The sequence below is a fragment of the Pongo abelii genome, chromosome 3 (genome assembly GCF_028885655.2).
Source record: "Pongo abelii isolate AG06213 chromosome 3, NHGRI_mPonAbe1-v2.0_pri, whole genome shotgun sequence".
Lineage (NCBI taxonomy): Eukaryota > Metazoa > Chordata > Mammalia > Primates > Hominidae > Pongo > Pongo abelii.
Genome location: NC_071988.2, coordinates 88,974,821 through 88,993,930, shown reverse-complemented (window position 1 = coordinate 88,993,930; position 19,110 = coordinate 88,974,821). Strand labels below are relative to the sequence as shown.

At 39.7% G+C, this 19,110-nt stretch overlaps 1 protein-coding gene and 1 long non-coding RNA gene across 6 annotated transcripts in view; one reads left to right on the top strand and one right to left on the bottom strand.

Moving 5' to 3' along the window:
* Positions 1 to 325: 325 nt before the first annotated feature.
* Positions 326 to 12,327, bottom strand: LOC129058802 (uncharacterized). Its single transcript, XR_008524203.1, has 3 exons — positions 12,119 to 12,327; positions 3,216 to 3,336; positions 326 to 2,203 (listed from the first exon to the last, which is right to left on the bottom strand). It is a non-coding gene; the product is annotated as an uncharacterized LOC129058802 (long non-coding RNA).
* YTHDC1 (YTH N6-methyladenosine RNA binding protein C1) overlaps positions 12,285 to 19,110 on the top strand; it is a 37,259-nt gene continuing 30,433 nt past the window's right edge. For 2 of the 5 annotated variants that reach the window (XM_024245572.2, XM_054553269.1), the window contains exon 1: positions 12,285 to 12,770. In XM_024245572.2, the coding sequence (XP_024101340.1) occupies positions 12,743 to 12,770 (28 nt within the window). In that variant the 5' untranslated portion in view covers positions 12,285 to 12,742. Of the gene's footprint in view, positions 12,771 to 18,469; positions 18,502 to 19,110 lie in introns of all 5 variants that reach the window. The other 3 variants (NM_001377072.1, NM_001377071.1, NR_165077.1) reach the window with 2 other exon arrangements.

Sequence of the window (19,110 nt, the reverse complement as noted above, 5' to 3'; positions counted from 1 at the left end):
ATAAGAGCCAGTTGTTAAATTTTTAAAATTTTTATAGATTGGTTGTTAAACATAGGGATTATTAAAAAATAAATTATACAAAGTTAATAATATTAAGTATAGTTAACTAAATTATATTAAATACAAAAGTAATAAATATTCAAAATTCACCACTTCCTGATTCTTTCAATGATAACTTAATATTATTTGTTCTTGAGGCTATTTACATTTACAATTATTGCATCTGTATGGTGAAAATACTATAAAATTTTGTTACTTCTCATTTCTTCCTGTGTTCAGTGATGAGATGTCACATTGATAGTTTGAAATTGGTCATGGTAGGAGTAATTACATCACATAAATTGACAAACATTACAAATAAGTTTTGTTTTGTTTTGTTTTTCTGGAGAGCTGGTTGTTAAACATTTACCAGTTCACTACTGGTAAAAGGAGTCATTGTCAGAAAATACCTTTTACCCCACTACAATATCTACTATTTCTACTATACTAGAAGATAACTTCCTTCAAAGTAACAATAACACATTTGCTTGCAATGTAATTGTTTCTTCCACAGTATTTGGCATTCTAATTAAGTTATAAGAAAGCTGATACATGGCTTGGCTACCATGATTAGAATTTAATTATTCATGACACTTCTAAAAAAGCCCTGCTATCAGAGTGTTTATGTCCCCTGCCTCCAAAATCCGTTTGTTGAAATTCTAACCCCCAAGGTGTTGGTATTACGAGGTTGGGCCTTTGGATGGTGATTGGATCGTGACAGGAGAGCCCTCATAAATGGGATTAGTGCCCTTAAAAAAGCGGCCCCAATGAGCTTGTTTTCCCCTTCCAAAATATGAAGACACAATCTATAATACTTTGTTATAGCAGCCCCCCAGAAATAAAACATACCTACATACAAATGTTGTTTTTGTTTCTTTTTCCTGTTTCAAACAGTATCTTACTCTGTTATCCAGGCTAGAATGCAATGGTGCAATCATTGCTCACTGCAACCTCAAACTCCTGGGCTCAACTACACCCAAGCAACTTTTTGTAGAGACAGGGCCTCATGTTTACATTCTACAAGCATTTTTTTTTTTTCCAGAGATAAGATCTGGCTCTGTCTTCCAGGCTGACATGCAGTGGCAGTGTCATACCTCACTGCAGCATTGAGCAACCTGGCTCAAGCAATCCTCCCACCTCAGCTTCCCAAGTAATTGGAACTACAGGCATGAGCCAACCACACAATCACACTCAGCTAAGTTTTTAAATTTTTGTCGAGACAGGGCCTCACTATGCTGCCCAGGCTGGACTCTGACTCACGTGAGCACAGGGATGACTCTGAGTTCTGTCTCTTGTTCACAAGGAATTTCCTTGTGGGAAAACTGCGAGGAAAGTATGTAGCATTTTAATTTTTGTAGCTATCTTATTTAGGAATAGAATGGGAGGCAGGTGTGCCCGTTGCAGTTCCCAGCTTGACTTCCCTTTGGCTTAGTGATTTTTGGTCCTGAGATTTATTTTCCTTTCACAAGAGTAAAGTAAGTTTTCTCAGGTTGATAATAATGATGATCAATTGCTGAAGTACTTAGCACTAACATGCATACACACAACAGGTTAGTGATAAGTACTTCACATATGACTTGATGAAGAAAAAACTATTGGATTAGCTATCCTAGTTAAAGAAAACAAAATGAGGTTCAAAGAAGTAAATAATTTGCTCTGGGTAGCAGAGCGAGGATTCAAGCCACATCCCTAACTCTGGAGCCAGGGCTCTTCACCTCTATGTTACGCTTCTCCATGTTCACGTAGCTTCTAAGCAGTAAATGTTTGCTAAAATGCTAATCTTATTTATGCCCAAGCCCATACTCCTATGCAATGAGAAAATGTATGACAGATTATATTTTCAAGTGTGTTTTGACCCAGTCCAATATTATGACAGATTATATTTTCAAGTGTGTTTTGACCCAGTCCAATATTTTCAGATCTGAATTGATTCTTCAGAGTTTCTTTTCTTCTTAGCAACAGGTCCTGAGGACTGCAGTTTACTTGCCTCTTCTCTTTGCAGTAGTCATCCTGGAACTCACCTCTGAGAAGTCTTAGAATCACTGTCCCACCAGCTCTAACCTTCTTTTCTCATCCTGAAGTTATGCTAAACACATTATTTATTAAATGGTGGTGGTGGTGGTGATCATCTTTGTTTTTCCTTTGGTGCCTGTTTTGGTAATCTCTGTGGTATAAGGAGACAAACGTCACATACACAAGAAATTGCAAAAGTTATAGAAATCTAAATGTTCTTTCTAGTTTGCAGTTTTTGACCTTCTTTCTTAGGTTGTATCTTGAGGCCTCACTAGATTCTTTATCATCAAAGTGGTATCACAAAAACTTTGTCCAAGAAGAGGGTCAGAGGGAAATTGGGTGGAAATGTGCTTCTGAATGTCTACAGAGACATTAAGTGAAAGTACATAGGACTTGCACCCCACTTCCTGTTTGGAATTTTGGAAGTGGAATTTTGGAAGCAGAGTGCCTAGAGCCAATGTGAAGGCCACAGTAGAGTTAAAATGGTTAAGTAGCATGTTTAAGCAGGGGGAGCCTAGGAGATTGTCTCTTGGTTTCCCAAGATGTGAAGAGAACTAGAAATGCCCATGTAACTCTGGAGGTATGTGCAAGTTAACTGTGGACTGAGTGAGTTTTTCTCCAAGGAGTCACCACTACAAAGGCCAGTGCTAGGGTCAAATGGAGTATGCACATGAGTGAGTCTTGAAAAATCCACAGTACCAGCAAGAGCTGAAGTGAAGAATCTGGTCAGCCTGGGGAGGTGGTGGGTTGTGATCCTTATAAGAAATTGCCATACATTGGCTGGGCCAAAAGAACAGAGCATGAGTTACAGCAGTCTCATACACTTCAAAACAGAAACTGAAGCCTAACTACCAAGAGAAATAAGATGCACTCTTATCATGCCTTCAAGTTCCAGGAGAGAAGGAGAATATTTGGGTCAGGCACTCTTCTTAGCTTGGGTAATGTTCTCTGATTGTCTGCTTTGTATGAATCAGGATCCTATCAGAAAATAGCATGAATGCCAATTAGGGGGAGTTTAATAAAGGGACTCTTTACAAACGTGTGGGCAGAGTGTTAAGAAACTATACAAGATAGTACCTTACTACCCCAATTAGTCAGCTTGGGCTTCCATAACAAAATACCACAGACTGGATGGCTTAAACAACAGAAATTAATTTTCTTACAGTTTTAGAGACTGGACAGTCCAAGATCAAGGTCCATTCTAGCAGGGTACAATATCCGGTGAGGGCTCCCTTCCTGGCTTACAGACAACTGCTTTGTCCTCACATGGCCTTTCCTTGGTGCCTGAATGAGAAGAGAAAGCAAGCTCTTTGGTGTCTCTTTTAATAAGTACATTAACCCAACTGGATCAGGACCACACCCTTATGAACTCATTTAAGTTTAATAACCTCCTTAAGGTCTTATTTTCGAATATAGTCATATTGGGGAAGAGGGCTTCAACATATGAATTTGGGGGCGGAGGGAGTTCATTCCATAGCACTACCCTGGGCCTGGATGGGCAAGTGGAGGGCAGAGTTACCAGAGCCCAGATAGAATAGATGTATAGATAGGGCTGAAAAGGAATTGAGGTCATGGATAGAGAGACAGAGCTACCCTATGTTAACCCTACATAGAGGGAGCCATGAAAATAAATAGTTCAAAACCCTTACTTTCTTCCTATCTTCAAATGCCTGAACTCAACCAAAACTAAGAGAAGATAAACAATTATTGTGTAGTCCCTATGGATGAGATTCTTAAGGAACAGAGCAAGGTGGAAAATTGATCAGGGTGGCCAGAGATATCCAGCACACCCTGTATCAAGATGCCACCAAGAAGCCGGCGCGATGGCTCACAACTGTAATCCCATCACCTTGGGAGGCCGAGGTAGGCAGATCACTTGAGGCCAGGAGTTTGAGACCAGCCTGGCCAACATAGTGAAACCCCATCTCTACTAAAACAACAAAAAATTAGCCAGGCATGGTGCTGCGCACCTGTAATCTCAGCTACTTGGGAGGATGAGGCAGGAGAATGCTTGAACCCAGGAGGAGGAGGTTGCAGTGAGCCGATATCGCGCCACTGCACTCCAGCCTAGACAACAGAGGGAGACCCTGTCTCAACAACAACAACAACAACAACAACAAAAAGACTAAATGTTTACTCAGAAGAAACTTAGTTTCTAATAAAGTAAAGATAACAAGTCAGGCGCTGTGGCTCATGCCTGTAATTCCAGCACTGTGGGAGGCTGAGGTGGGCAGATCACTTGAGGTCAGGAGTTCGAGACCAGCCTGGCCAACATGGCAAGAACCCATCTTTACTAAAAGTACAAAAATTAGCCAGGTGTGGTGGTGCTTGCCTATAGTCCTAGCTACTCGGGAGGCTGAGGAAGGAGAATTGCTTGAACCCAGGAAACAGAGGTTGCAGTGAGCCAAGATTGCACCACTGCACTCCAGCCTGGGCCACATAGGGGAGACTCTGTCTCAAAAAAAAATAAATAAATAACAATAATCCCTTATAAGACTGTGATAAGAATTAAGTGAGGTAAAATATAGGCAGCACACAGAGCAGATTGGGCACAGTCAGTACTCAGAAAATGTCAGCTACCGATATTACTCGAAAGTAAGCAGAACAACTTCAGAATTCCAGAATTCTACAAATATCTCAGGAATAATTAACCATGTTTTCCAAAAAAAGGGCTTTTGTAAAATGCTATCTTTTTTTGGAAATACTTATATTTTGGTAGTCTATTTCCTGTTATGAAACTCAATAAACCAATATAATTGCTATTAAAGGATTCAAGGCTGCATTCTGTGGTATATGTAAAAGCTAAATGAAAATTTAACACTGACATCCTAGTATGGAAGAAAAGGCTTAGGTATCTGGTCTTAAATCTGAAGATTAATACATTTCCAAATTTAAGAATACCCAGTGATATTTAAATATTCCTTTTATTTATTTTTCACTTAAAAATATAATTGCTGTTATTGTAATTAAATCACAAGCTGTTTCAGAATGTTAAATAAGATAATATATGTCAAAAAGAAGTTATAAGTAAATGTATTGGTAAAATGTTAGTTATTTTAAAACTACAACATATGCTAAATTGCACAGGCAGGAACTTGGCACAACACAAAGGACTCTGCCGCATTACACTGTTAAAGAAAACCACAGTTGAATAGTAGCTAGAGCAGAAAAAACAAATTTTATTTAGTAAATATTGCAATGTAGGAAAATAAACCTCAGTATGGAATTGGGCTCAATTCTGAATACAGCATGAACAAGGGGAGATTTATAGCAAATGAACCGGGTTGGGGGTCAGTGGATTGAAAATTACTAAGAGGAAACATTAGGGGTGTCTTTGTCCATTTTGTGCTGCTGTAACAGAATACCTGAGACTGGGTAATTTATTTATTTATTTATTTATTTATTTATTTATTTATTTATTTTTATTTTTTTTGAGACAGAGTCTTGCTCTGTATGCCCAGGCTGGAGTGCAATGGCGCAATCTCGGCTCACTGAAATCTCTACCTCCCGGGTTCAAGCGATTCTCCTGTCTCAGCCTCCCGAGTAGCTTGGATTACAGGCATGCACCACCACACTTGGCTAATTTTGTATTTTTAGTAGAGACGGGGTTTCTCCATGCTGATAAGGCTGGTCTTGAACTCCTGATCTCAAGTGATCCACCCGCCTTGGCCTCCCAAAGTGCTGGGATTACAGGCGTGAGCCACCATGCCCGGCCCAAGAGACTGGATAATTTATAATGAACAGAAATTTATTGGTTCATAGTTCAGAAAGCTGAGAAGTTCAATGTCAAGGTGCTGACATCTGGTAAGAGCCTTCTTGCAGCATCATTCCATTGTGGAAGGCAAAAAGGCCAACAGAGGGTTGAAGTCTCCTTTTTATAATATCAGTCCCACTTATGAGGGTGGAGCCTTTATTGCCTAATCACCTCTTAAGGGTCTCACTTCTTAATACTGTTACAATGGCAATTAAATTTCAACATGATTTTGGAGGGGACAAACATCCAAATCATAGCAAGGGGTAAGAGGAGATTCTTGCTAAACTGATTTGATAGTATTCTTTCTAAACACAGGTTAGGGTGATCAGATATCATCTGGGGGAAGGTAGAGAATAATGAATTTGATCAGATATTGAAGGTGACCAGATACCAAGAGCAAGGGACTCTTACTAAAGTGACTTAGCAGGAGTCTAGCTAAAGCTGAACAAATAAAGACATGGAAGCCTAAGGTCAAGGTCTAGTTGACAAAAGGTATCAGAGGAGCCTGACTAAGTTTGGTCAAGGAGAGAGTCTTTGTATTCATCCACATAACCACCACAACAATCAAGATATAGAGCATTTCCATCTCCCTAGGTTTCTCATGCTCCTTTGCCATTAAACTTCCCCAACATTCTTGCACCTGGGAACCACAAATGTGATTTATTTCTTAATGACTAGTGTCATCTCAACCATATTGTGTCCAGCATCTTTCACTCAGCATATATGTGAGATTCATCCATGTTGTCACGTGTAGTTTTTGTTTTATTGCTGAGCAGTATTTTGACTGATAGATAAATATGACACAATTTGTTTTTGTTAGGAGGGGAAATATTGGGTCCTATGATAAGTACTTGTTTAGATTCATAATAAATAATTACTACTATTTTCCAAAATGGTTGTACTATTTTATACTCCTACTAGCAAAGTATAAATGCTCTAATTGCTTCAGATCCTTGCCAACATTTGCTGTTTTCATTTTTTATTATGTATTTATTTATTTATTGACACAGGGTCTTACTCTGTCACCCAGGATGGAGTGCAGTGGTGTAATCAGGGCTCACTGCAGCCCTCTCCTCCCCAGGCTCAAGAGTTCTTCCCACTTCAGCCTCCCAAATAGCTGGGACTACTGGCATGTGCCACCATGCCCTGCTAATTTTTAAAATTTTTTGTAGAGATGTCTCACTATGTTGCCCAGGCTGGTCTCAAACTCAACGCCCAAACAATCTTCCCGCCTCAGCCTCCCAAAGTGCTAGGATTACAGGTGTGAGCCACCACGCCTGTGCAACACTTGCTATTTCCAGTCTTATTAATTTTAGCCATTCCAGTGGGACTGAAGTGATATTTTATGATGACAATGATGTGATAATTGCCTGTTCAACACATCTTCTATGATGAAGTCTTTTGTCTATTTTTTCAAATTGGGATATTTGTCTTTTTATTGAGTAGCAAGTTCTCTCTCTGTATATATCCTATGAGTTTTTTGTTGGACAAATGTTTTGTAACTATTTTCTCCTAGTCTGTGATGTACCTTATTCACTTACTTTTTCATCTAGCATCTTTTAAAGACCACAACATTTTAATTTTTTGAGCTGCAATTGTATTAATTTTTAAAAATGTTAGGACTCGTGATTATTTTATATGAGAAATTTTTTCCTACTCCAAGGTGGTAAAAATTTTCTTCCATGTTTTCTTCTAGAAGTTTTAAAACAACTTTTGCATTTAGACCTATCATCCATTTTGAATTAATTTTTGTGTATTATGTAAGGTAGGGGTCACGGTCATTTATTTCCATATGTATATCTAATTGCCTCAACACTATTTGTCAAAAAGGCTATCCTTCTACACATTTCAATTATGTTGGTACCTTTGTCAAATTCAATTGACCATAATATTTGTGACTCTACTTTTGGACACTGTGTTCTGATCTGTTGATGTATTTGTCTTACTTTACATAAATACCACACTGTCTTGATACCATAAGTTTGTAGTAAGTCCTGAAATCAGGTAATGCTAGTCCTCCAAAATTGTTGTTGTTTTCCAAAATTGTTTTGGATATCCTATATCCATTACATTTCCTTGTAAATTTCAATTTACAAGAAACTCAACATTGTGAATTTCTGTTAAAAAGCACTGAGGTTTTGACTGGGATTGTTTCGAATCTATAGATGAAATTAGGTAGAATTGACATCAATATTGCCCAATGCTCTTGACACTTTTTATTGCTAAATTCCACTCATCTCAATTCACAATTCGTTATCATCAGTACAAAAGGAACTGCCTTCAGAAGCATTATATTTCTTTTTACTACATATTGAAATAATTTTTTGGTAATTATTGAAGTTTTTTTAAAAAAATTTTATTGCAGTAAAACCTTGAACATGAAATCTACCCTCAACAAAATGTTAAGTGCAGAATACAGTATCATTAACAGTAGGCACAATATTGTACAGCAGCTCTCTATAACTTATTTGTCTTGCAGAAATAAAACTTGATACCTGTTGAACAGCAACTCCCCATTTCCCTTTCCCCCCAGTCCCTGGCAACAACCATCTTACTGTTTCCGTGAGTGTGAATATTTTAGATACTTCATAGAAGTGGAATCATGCAGTACAGTATTTGTCCTTCTCCGACTGATTTATTTCACTAAGCACAACATCCTCCAGGGTCATTCATGTTGTTACATATGTCAAGATTTCTTCTTCTTTTTTTTTTTTTAATTTTTTTTAATTTGAGACACAGTCTCTCCTCTGCGGCCTAGGCTGGAGTGCAGTGCAGTGGTGCGATCTCGGGTCACTACAACCTCTGCCTCCCAGGCTCAACCAATTCTCCTGTCAGCCTTCTGAGTAGCTGGGATTACAGGTGCAAGCTACCATGCCAGGCTAACCTTTGTATTTTTAGTAGAGATGGGGTTTCGCCATGTATGCCAAGCTGATCTCAAACTCCTGGCCTCTAGTGATCGGCTTGCCTTGGCCTCCCAAAGTGCTGAGATTACAGGCATGAGCCACTGTGCCTGGCCGATTTTCTTCTTTTTTAAGACTGAATAGTATTCAATTGAATGTATAAACCATATGTTTTTTAACCCATTCATCTTTCAACAGACGTATAAATTGTTTCAAAAGATACCAGGTTTTGACAAGGATATGGAGAAATTGGAATACTTATACATCATAGCAGGAATGTAAAACAGTGCAGCGACTGTATATAAAAAAAAAAGAGTATGGAAGTTCCTCAAATATAGAACTACCATATGATCCAGCAATTATATTTCTGTGTATATATCCAAAACAATTGAAATCAGGATCTCAAAAGAGATATCTGTACTCCCATGTTCATTGTTATATTTTTACAATAATATTGTGATGATCCCTGATGTCTGAAGAGGATTTTTGGCTGTAAGTTTTTAGTTCAGCATCTTTACCCAGAAAGTTATTTCCACCCATAGCTAGGCCAAAAATCTGAGTCACTCAATACTACATTTTCTGGTTAAGTTCACCAACAATAATTGTTAGAACAATCCATCTTTCCTGAACTACAGAAACAATAAAAATAACAATAGCTCCAGCTTATTGGTCACTTGACTGCCTTTAAAAAAATCACTTGAAACATTATAGCAATCCTTTGGAAATTATTTCTAAATTCCCATTTATGAAGACACTAATGATTAGAAGTTAATTTCTCTAAGGTCTCGTGCTATTGAGAGACAGAGCTGGAATTTGTACCCACGTCATTATGACTGCAAAGCTTACTCTCTTAATCACTACACAATAGCTTCAGACCAATGTTCAACATATCTAGAGTTCATCCTTTATAACCTCAACAACTTTTCCTATTTACTAACATGACTGAATCAAAAACCACATTTTTTTACAGCTGTGCTCTTAGTTTAACATAAACTTACTTCATTTTATTTTTTGAGACAGGGTCTAGCTCTGTTGCCCAGGCTGGAGTGCAGAGGCGTAATCATGTCTCACTGCAGCCTTGACCTCGCCGGCTCAAGCAATCCTCCCACTTCAGCCCCCAGAGAAGTTGGGACTACAGGTGTGCACCACCATGCCCAGCTATTTTTTATTTTATTTTCTGTAGAGATGTGGTTTCACCAGGTTGCCCAAGCTGGTCTTAAAACTCCTGAGCCCAAGTGATCCACCTGCCTTGGCCTCCCAAAGGGCTGGAATTACAGGCATGTGCCACTGCAGCTGGCCCCATAAACTTATTTTAATAACAAAGATGCAAATATGGAATTCTATTTACATTAAAAATTACTCCTTAGTTCTAATAGGACAAATGTAGAATCAGGGAAAATGGCATTTTGATATTTTCTAAATTACTTGGCTGTTTTCTTATGCTCTTCTTTACAAAAAAAATTATTAAAGGAAACTCAAATATGCAAAAAAGTAGAGAAGAGAGTACAATATTTACTAATGTATGTGTAAATCAAAAGGTATCTGAGGCAGGTCTCAATCAATTTAGAAAGTTTATTTTGCCAAGGTTAAGAAAGAGCCCATGACAGCCTCAAGCTGTCCTGATGACATGTGCCCAAGGTGGTCGTGCACAGCTTCATTTTATACATTTTAGGGATACATGAGACATCAATCACCAGCTTGACTTCTTCCTTTGGCTTAGTGATTTTGGGGAGATTTTCCTTTCACATATGTATCGCCCAGCTTCAACAATTGTTAACTCATGGGTAGACATGTTTAATCTATTCTCCCACCCATTTCTCTACAACTGCCACCAGTTGATAAATCCCAGATACCATATAATTTCATTTGCAAATATTTTTTATTATTATTATTATTTTGAGACAGAGTCTAGCTCTGTTGTCCTGGCTGGGGTGAAAGTGGCACAATCTCAGCTCACTGCAACCTCCGCCTCCCGGGTTCAAGCAATTCTGCCTTAGCCTCCCGAGTAGCTGGGACTACAGGCGCATGCCATCACTCCTGGCTAATTTTTGTATTTTTAGTAGAGACGGGGTTTCACCATATTGGTCAGGCTGTTCTCAAACTCCTGACCTCAGGTGATCTGCCCGCCTCGGCCTCCCAAAGTGCTGGGATTACAGGTGTGAGCCACCGCATCTGGCCTGCAAATATATGAATCATGAAATTATAAGAAATTCTTCAAAAAACATAACTTATTAAAACTAAAAATACAAATAGCAATTCCTCAGGATCATCAGATATTATTTAATGTGTGTGTGTGTGTTTGTGGCGTGTGCGTGTTCGTATATTCAAATTAGTGTTCAATTAAGGTCCTAGAAACGGGGCCAGTCCTGGTGGCTCCACACCTGTAATCCTGCACTTTGAGAGGCCGAGGTGGGAGGATTGCTGGAGCCCAGGAGTTAGAGACTAGCCTGGGCAAGATGGCTAATACCATCTCCACAAAAAATGCAAAAAATTTGTCGGATGTGGTGGAGCATGCCTGTAGTTCCAGCTACCTGGGAGGCTAAGGTGGGAGGATCACTTGAGCCCAAGGTTGCAGTGAGCCATGATCACACCACTGCACTCCAGCCTGTGACACAGTGAGACCACGTCTCAAAAAAAAAAAAAAAAAAGAGGTACCACATTCTAGACTTCTAGACTACTTGTCTTTCTCTGAATATGCAATTAGTTTGCCAGTTTGTCTTCATATCACGAAGTTACTTAGTTACCTTTTTTCAGATTTTTCTTTCCCTTATAATTCAGTTATAGTTCAAGGAAGCAAAATTAGATATTGTTTCCGTTGGACAATGAATCTTAAGCAAGTTTCTCTTGCAGATTTTACCACACTACGTAGTTATGTATCTACTGGTCATTTATTCTGTAGTTTCGATTCCTTGATGGTCTGCTTACACCAGTTTTGTGCCCCAGGGCCTTGATAACATGTTTAAATTAGTTATTAATTACAAAGACATATTATGACACAATTCTTTCCCCAATTAAAAACAAAACTAGGCCGGGCGTGGTAGCTCACGCCTGTAATCCCAGCACTTCATCCTGGCCAACATGGTGAAATCCCGTCTCTACTAAAAATAAAAAAATCAACTGGGCGTGGTGGCGGGCGCCTGTAGTCCCAGCTACTCAGGAGGCAGAGCCAGGAGAATCGCTTGAACCTGGGAGGCGGAGGTTGCAGTGAGCCGAGATCGCGCTGCTGCACTCCAGCCTAGCGACAGAGCGAGACTCCGTCTCAAAACAAACAAAAACTAGCAGGCTTTTGTAACTACAAACAAGCTGGTTGCCTGCTGCACTGCCTTTGGGTAAGAGTGGAACTCCAACTAAGAAAGTACATGGTAAACAGAAGGGATTCACCCAGACTTGTCCTAAATAAGACTCCGATTACCCGAACTGAATCAGGAGTCCTTTAGAGCGACTCTAGCTAAGAAGGCCTGTCAGGCCCTGCACTAAGGGATGACCCTGCGCCATCCGGTTATAGGCAGTACAGCGGGAGCTCCATGAACAACTTGGGCAACCTAATCTCTGAATAAGACTCCTTCCAGGTACCAGTGGGCTGAGGGCGGCAGGGCGACGCGCTGACGTCACGTCACGTTCCTTTGCTCGTCCCGCCTCCCCGCCCCTCTCCGCACTGTGACGTTCCCAGAGAGGAACGAAGCGTAAACAGCGCAGGGCATTTCGGGAGCGGGATTGTTTCGCGCAGGAAGCAGGCTCCATTTTAGCGCCGCCCGCCATCGCCATCTGTTTCCCTTCCCTCCCCCATACCTCGCCCGAGTCTGAGCCCTAACGAGAAGGCTGGGCCTAGGCCGTTGGAGGCTGGAGTGAAAGGAAGGGGGAAAGTGAAAACGCGGGAAGAGTCGAGAAGGCTGAGTGTTAAGAGGCCAAGTGCGACGCGCGTATCCGGGCGGACGGACTGACGGACGGGCCCGTGCTTCTGCCGCGGCTGCGGCGCCCGCGCGAGTCGCGTCTAAGCGGCGGCGGCAGTGGCAGCGGCGGAAACCGAAGGGGAGCAATGGCGGCCGACAGTCGGGAGGAGAAAGGTTAGTGCGGAGAAAGGTGACGGGCGGAGGCGAGGCTGGGGCTTGGGAGTGCGGTGATGGAGCAGTGGTCGTCGTTGGGGGTGGGGGGTGGGGGTTGGGGAGGTTAGCTTGCCTCGCGAGGAGCCGGTCGCCCCCACCGAGACACTTGGACTCATTGGCGGAGACCAGGCCTGCCCTTTCGTCCTCGGTCTCCATATGGCCTAGCACTTCATCTCAGTAGGGTTTTTCTTTGATCCGGATTTCACGCTTGACTTTCCGTTTAGCTGTCTTGGGCTGAGAGGGGGCCTTTCTGAGTTGCAAGCTCCTAGGTTTATTTCCTGGTAGGATCATGCGGATGTAATGCGTATTTTCAGGACAACCATTTCTGTTAGGCTAAAATTTGAAAACCCCTAATGCCGCGATCAACACTGGTAGTGTGGTAAGTGAGCATGTTTAGGAAGTGGCACTGGCAGATTATTAATCTTGAGAAATATCTGCAAATAACTTCTGGCTGTTCCTGTTAAATAGGCAAGGTGAATTACCCGTTTTGTTCCTCGAATACTTATTTTGGAAAAACATAGTACTTGGAAAAACGAATACTTAGTTTGGAAAGATAACTGTGTGACTTAGGCTGGCAAAGAAATCCTGGGTGCTGTTATGCTAGAAAAACCGTGTGTAGCTCCCAGAGGGTACAGTCAGAAACAAATGGATGCAAGTTACAGAGTTGGAGGGATAAATTTCAGTGAAATGTGGAGAGAACTGACGTTGCTGTAATGGAAAGATAGTAATACTAAGTTCCCAAGCCCTAGAGATATTAATGTAGGTCCTAGATCAGTATCTGTCTGGAGAGTGGTCTAGATTAAATGCTGCTTTAAGATGTTTTTCAACCCTAAGATTAACATAATAGTCTTGGAAAGATTATAGTTAAAAATATGACACGGTCGCTGCTCTGTGTCTCACACATCTCTTCTGTGTGCCTAATTGATTTGGGGGGTTTTTGTGGGGGGTTGTTAAGTGGGCTCTAGAGGCAAGTTACATTAGGCTTGTGATCCCTTTTTCTTAATTTTTTCTGGTTTCTGCATCAGGAGAGTCTTCATGCTTCAGTGAACTGCCCTAGGTTAGGGACAAGCTTGGAAAGTGGAGTGGGTGGGAATATGTTTAAGATACTCCCCTTATCCTAAAGTAGTTCTTTGATTAGGTTATAGCAGTTTAACGTACCATCCTTAAACTAAATGCTAAAAAATCTCCCTGGGCTTTTCTTTTTTCTTTTTTCTTTTTTTTTTTTTTTTTTTGAGAAATCCAGAAGTAATGGGAACATAGGATTGCATGGGGTTAGTGAGTAAAGGAAACTGCTTTTAATTAGTTAACTCGGTTATTAAAATACATGATCTTAATTAGTAAGTATTCAGCAAATATCTGATTGTCTTTGTAATTTATGAACTGTGGATATGGGAGTCTGTAGTGATTGTGGTGGGCGAAATGAACCAAACACAAAAATGAGTAAAATTCGGTACTTCTCAAGAATTCGTTGTCTAAGATGAAAATATTTACAAGTCGTTAATAGAGTAGACGCAGTAATGCACATTGAAGAAGAAAAGTAGATGATTTTAAAAGTTTTGCTTTAGAAATGATTTAGTGATGATAATGCAATCCAAATACATAAACTGTGTAGCTATTATTGGGAAGTAGTGATGTCACCTGTTGTCTATACATAGGATACATTTCCCCACTTTTGAAAAGGTTCTTTGCCTCACATTTGCTTAGTTTTTTTTAATTTTCATAACAACTTTATTTAAAAACTCGATATAAGTGCTTTATTTTTATAGTTTAGAACAAACATTGTTTCTGGACTACATGGAGAACTAGCACTTACCTACTGGAGTTGTTGATTTCGTTTTGGGAGAGTTCCAGATAACCTACAGGTTGTATCATTTACTTGATGATCATCATCACACACTTAGCTTTATAGTTAGAATCAATACTTAGCTCTTCCTCTCTTAAGGAAAAGTGGGACTCTTAAGTGCTTTATTGTCTTACATGAAACAGGAAATTATAAGGATAAACCCTCTAAAAATCTCAGTCATGTCACAAACGTTCTTTCTCAAATGATTCCATAAATGGTTTAAGATCTTGATAGCAAATGAGTCTATAAGTTGCAGAAATTGGCAATTATATTAATCACAGAACAGTAAAGACTCTTGTTCATAGAGTTCTTGATGGGGTTTTGCACTTATCTGGGTAGTAAAGACATGAATTTCTATAATCTATAACTGCTTCAATAATACTCATACCTAGAAGCTGAAGCCCATATAACTGGACAGATTGCTAGCTCCCAGTGATGCCTGTGGTGATAATTTGCCCAAGAAACTGGATTTGAAAGGTGTTGCAATGTTGGTGTTAACTAATATTAAATGCCATTTTTCTATATAAGGAGGAAATATGCATTTTTTCTATTATTGCAAACACCTTGTATGAATTATATTAATCTTTTGCAAAGTTCTCTACAAAGAACAGTTACAAAAGTTTAATCTATCCAAAATGTGTATGAGTAATGTGAAATGAGTTACTGCGTTAAAAATAACGTGTTTTCTAGATTACCAGACTAGAAGCTCCCTGAGAGCCCGGAGTACATCTGTCTTGTTCACTGGGTTCTTTGTATACAGTAATTGTGTTTCAGTACCTTGAATATTTACCGGGTTGGACTTCATTGACTGACTGGTTATATGACATGTGCAGTATGATAACCAAAGCTAAGAGTTTCTCAGTTTAAATTATACAACAGCTCTCCCCTGACCCCCAACCTCTACCAGTCTTATTCCTGGTAAATACGTTCTAAGACCCACAGTGGATACCTGAAACAATGGATATTACTAAATCCTATATATACTATGTTTTTTTCTATATGTATGTACGTATGATGAAGTTTAATTAATAAGTTAGGGACTGTAAGAGATCAACCACAACAATAGAGTAGAACATTCATTACAGTATGCCATCATCACTACTCTTGTGCTTTGGGGCTATTAAGTAAAATAAGGGTTACTTTGAACACTGACACTGCCATATGTGGACAGTTGATCTACTACCCGAGACAGTTACTAAATGACTAATGGCAGGTAACATATGCAATGCAAATATTTGTTGACCAAAGGGATGATTCACTTCCCAGGCAGGACAGAGTGGGACGGTGCGTAATTTCATCACACTACTTAGCGCACAATTTAAAACTTATGAATTATTTATTTCTGGAATTCTCCATTTTTATATCTTTGGACAGTGATTGACTCAGTTGACTGGGGGTAACAAACCCTCAAAAGCAAAACCTTGGATAAGTGAGGGACTACTGTATATATATATATACACAGTTATTGTTTTCAGACGGCCTCTGTCGCCTAGGCTGGAGTGCAGTGGAGCAGTCACGGCTCACTGCAGCCTCAACCTCCCAGGGCTCAAGTGATCCTCCCATCTCAGCCTCCCTAGTAGCTGGGACTACAGGTGTGTGCCACCATGCCCAGCTAATTTTTTATTTTTAGTAGAGACGAGGTCTTCCTATGTTGCCCAGGATTGTCTTGAACTCCCGGGCTTAAGCAATGTGCCCACCTTAGCCTCCCGAAGTGCTGGAATTACAGGTGTGAGCCACCGTGCCCAGCTGTTATACACACGGTTACATGCAGGTGTGTATATATATATACACACACACACACACACACACACAGAGTCATGTACACACACAGTCACGTGCACACACACAGTTGTCTCATTTAACAATGAAGATGGGCATTGTTAGGCGGTTTCGTTGTGTTATCATAGTGTGTTTACACAAACTTAGGTGGTATAACCTACTACCTATCTAGGCTGTATGGTATAGTCTATTGTCCCTAGTTAACAGATCTGTTGGGCGTGCTGCTGTAGGCAGTAGTAACACAATAGGAAATATTTGTGTATCTGAACATCAAAATGATGACTGTGCCATAACATTTGTATATACTATGTGTATATACTGTGGCCCTCACTATAGTAATTTCTTAGGATAAAATTGCCTGCCTTGGTTCACTTTAGTTTGGGCTCTGTAAAGCATAGAGTACATAATTGATACTCCAATATATTTATTTTACCTATAGTATAAGTAAGGTAGAAAATTTAAAATGCTGTCTTTGCACTTAAATTGTATGTTTTTTATAAGACAGCGATTTTGGATGGGAAATCCAAGTTTTTAAACTTCATTTGGAGGAATGACAATTTTGAATGACAAAAACTGAGAAACTGGTCTAAATGTACAATGTACATTACAAGACAATAGAAGGGGGAGGTTCTAGTAATGTTGCTCCATTGGCAAGTCCCACTAAAATTATATTAAATGAATTAAAATATTATTTATTTTGGTACCTTGTGTTAGAAAACAAAATGTGTAGTATATTTAATATTTAACTTTCCTTAAATACTAAATCTTAGTCTGATGCTGGAACCTCACATGTTAATAAATAGCACTGTCTTCTGACCCAGAAGCTTCTGCAGTAAAAAATGACTGTCCCTGATAAAGGTTAATTTTCTACCCTGATATCCCTAGAGTTAAAGTTTGTGACCTTCCTGGCCAAGAATGTAAAGATTATGGTAAATTTTAAGTTCCCATGTTTACCTAAAACAAAAATCCCCCAGCCAAGCAACAAACAGCTAGCTTTGTTATTTCTAACATCTTGTCAGTTTTTGAACAGGCCTTAAAAATAATGATGATTTTTTTTTTTGGTTGGCGGGGAAACAGGGTCTTACTCTGTTGCCCAGGCTGAAGTGCAGTAGTGCAATCAGGGCTCACTGCAGCCGCGACCTCCCAGACTCTGGTGATTCTCCCACTTCAGCTTCCTAAGTAGCTGAGACTACAGCGGCGGTGCACACCACTAATTTTTGTATTTTTTGTAGAGATGGAGTTTCATCATGTTGCCCAAGCAGATTTCAAGCTCCTGAGCTCAAGCTATACGCCTGCCTTGCCCTCCCAAAATGCTGGGATTACAAGTGTGAACCACCATGCCCGACCTGTTACTCTTTTTATATCCTTGTTTACTTCCTATATCCTGGGAATCTGTACCTTTACCTCAAAACTCATTTTGCTATTATTAGTTTGTGATTATAATGTTAATACAAAACATTAACACATGATTATACTTTCACGGAGGAATCCAGCAGCCAACTGTGGAATCTAGCAGCCAGCTGTTTCATTTTAATTGAGGCAGCACTTAAGAGTCATGCAATTCTAAATAAAAATCTGGGTTTCAGAGTCCTCTTGAAAATGTGGAAGATCTGACAACACAGTGCTTGCAACTGTCAAGGAAGTTAATCTTCTGGAGTTGAGTAGGATTGTCCCTGTTAGCTTTCCTCCTCTTTCCCAAAGTATTATATACTGTATACTAAAACTAGTTTGATGTTCCTGTGCCTTAGTGTATTAAACTGAGCCTTGGTTTTTTTTGAAGTTTGAGATCAGTGTTATGCAGGGGTTGCAGATATGTGTGCATGCCAGAATCTGGCAGATAAAGTACTTGCTTAATACGTTAGGTAATAGTATCATGGGTTTTTGTTTTGTTTTGTTTTGTTTTGTTTTTAAAGAGCCAGCATGCTCTTTGTTCAGGTAGTAATACTGATTCACCAGATAGAAACTGGTTCACCAGATACAAACCCAGATTGTCTCATGCAAAACTTTGACATGTGTTACCTTCTCTGTGTCTTAACAGAAGACTAGACTGCTCCAGCTGGTTGTTTTCAGGTGAGAATCTGGGCCCCTAATAATCAAATAGTATTTTTTTAAGTGGGTTTTCATATTAAATCCTTAGAATTTTTTAAAACAGCATTCAAGAGCTGAGTTTATCCTATAGACTGCTAGTGTAAAACTTTTAGATGGATTTGAATTTTAGCTCTAAATGTAAATACTGTTTAATGTAGGATTGTTTCATTAAGCTTATTTCTTGAACTGGCACATTATGAAAAAATCCATCTTTTTGTGGCATCTTAATTTTGGAACAAAATTTTATAGATTTTAACCTGAGGTCAGGAGTTCAAGACCAGTCTGGCCAACATGGCAAAACTACTTCTCTACTAAAAATATAAAAATTTAGCTCGGCGTGGCGGCGGGTGCCTGTAATCCCAGCTACTTGGGAGGCTGAGGGGCTGAGGCAGGGAGAATTGCTTGAACCTCGGAGGCGGAGGTTGCAGTGAGTTGAGATCATGTCACTGCACTCCAGCCTCAGCAACAGAGTGAGACTGTCTTAAAAAAAATTTTTTTTTTTTTTTTTTAAAGATTTTTAGTGATTTTTTAAGGCCGGGCGCGGTGGCTCATGCCTATGATCCCAGCACTTTGGGAGGCCAAGGCAGATGG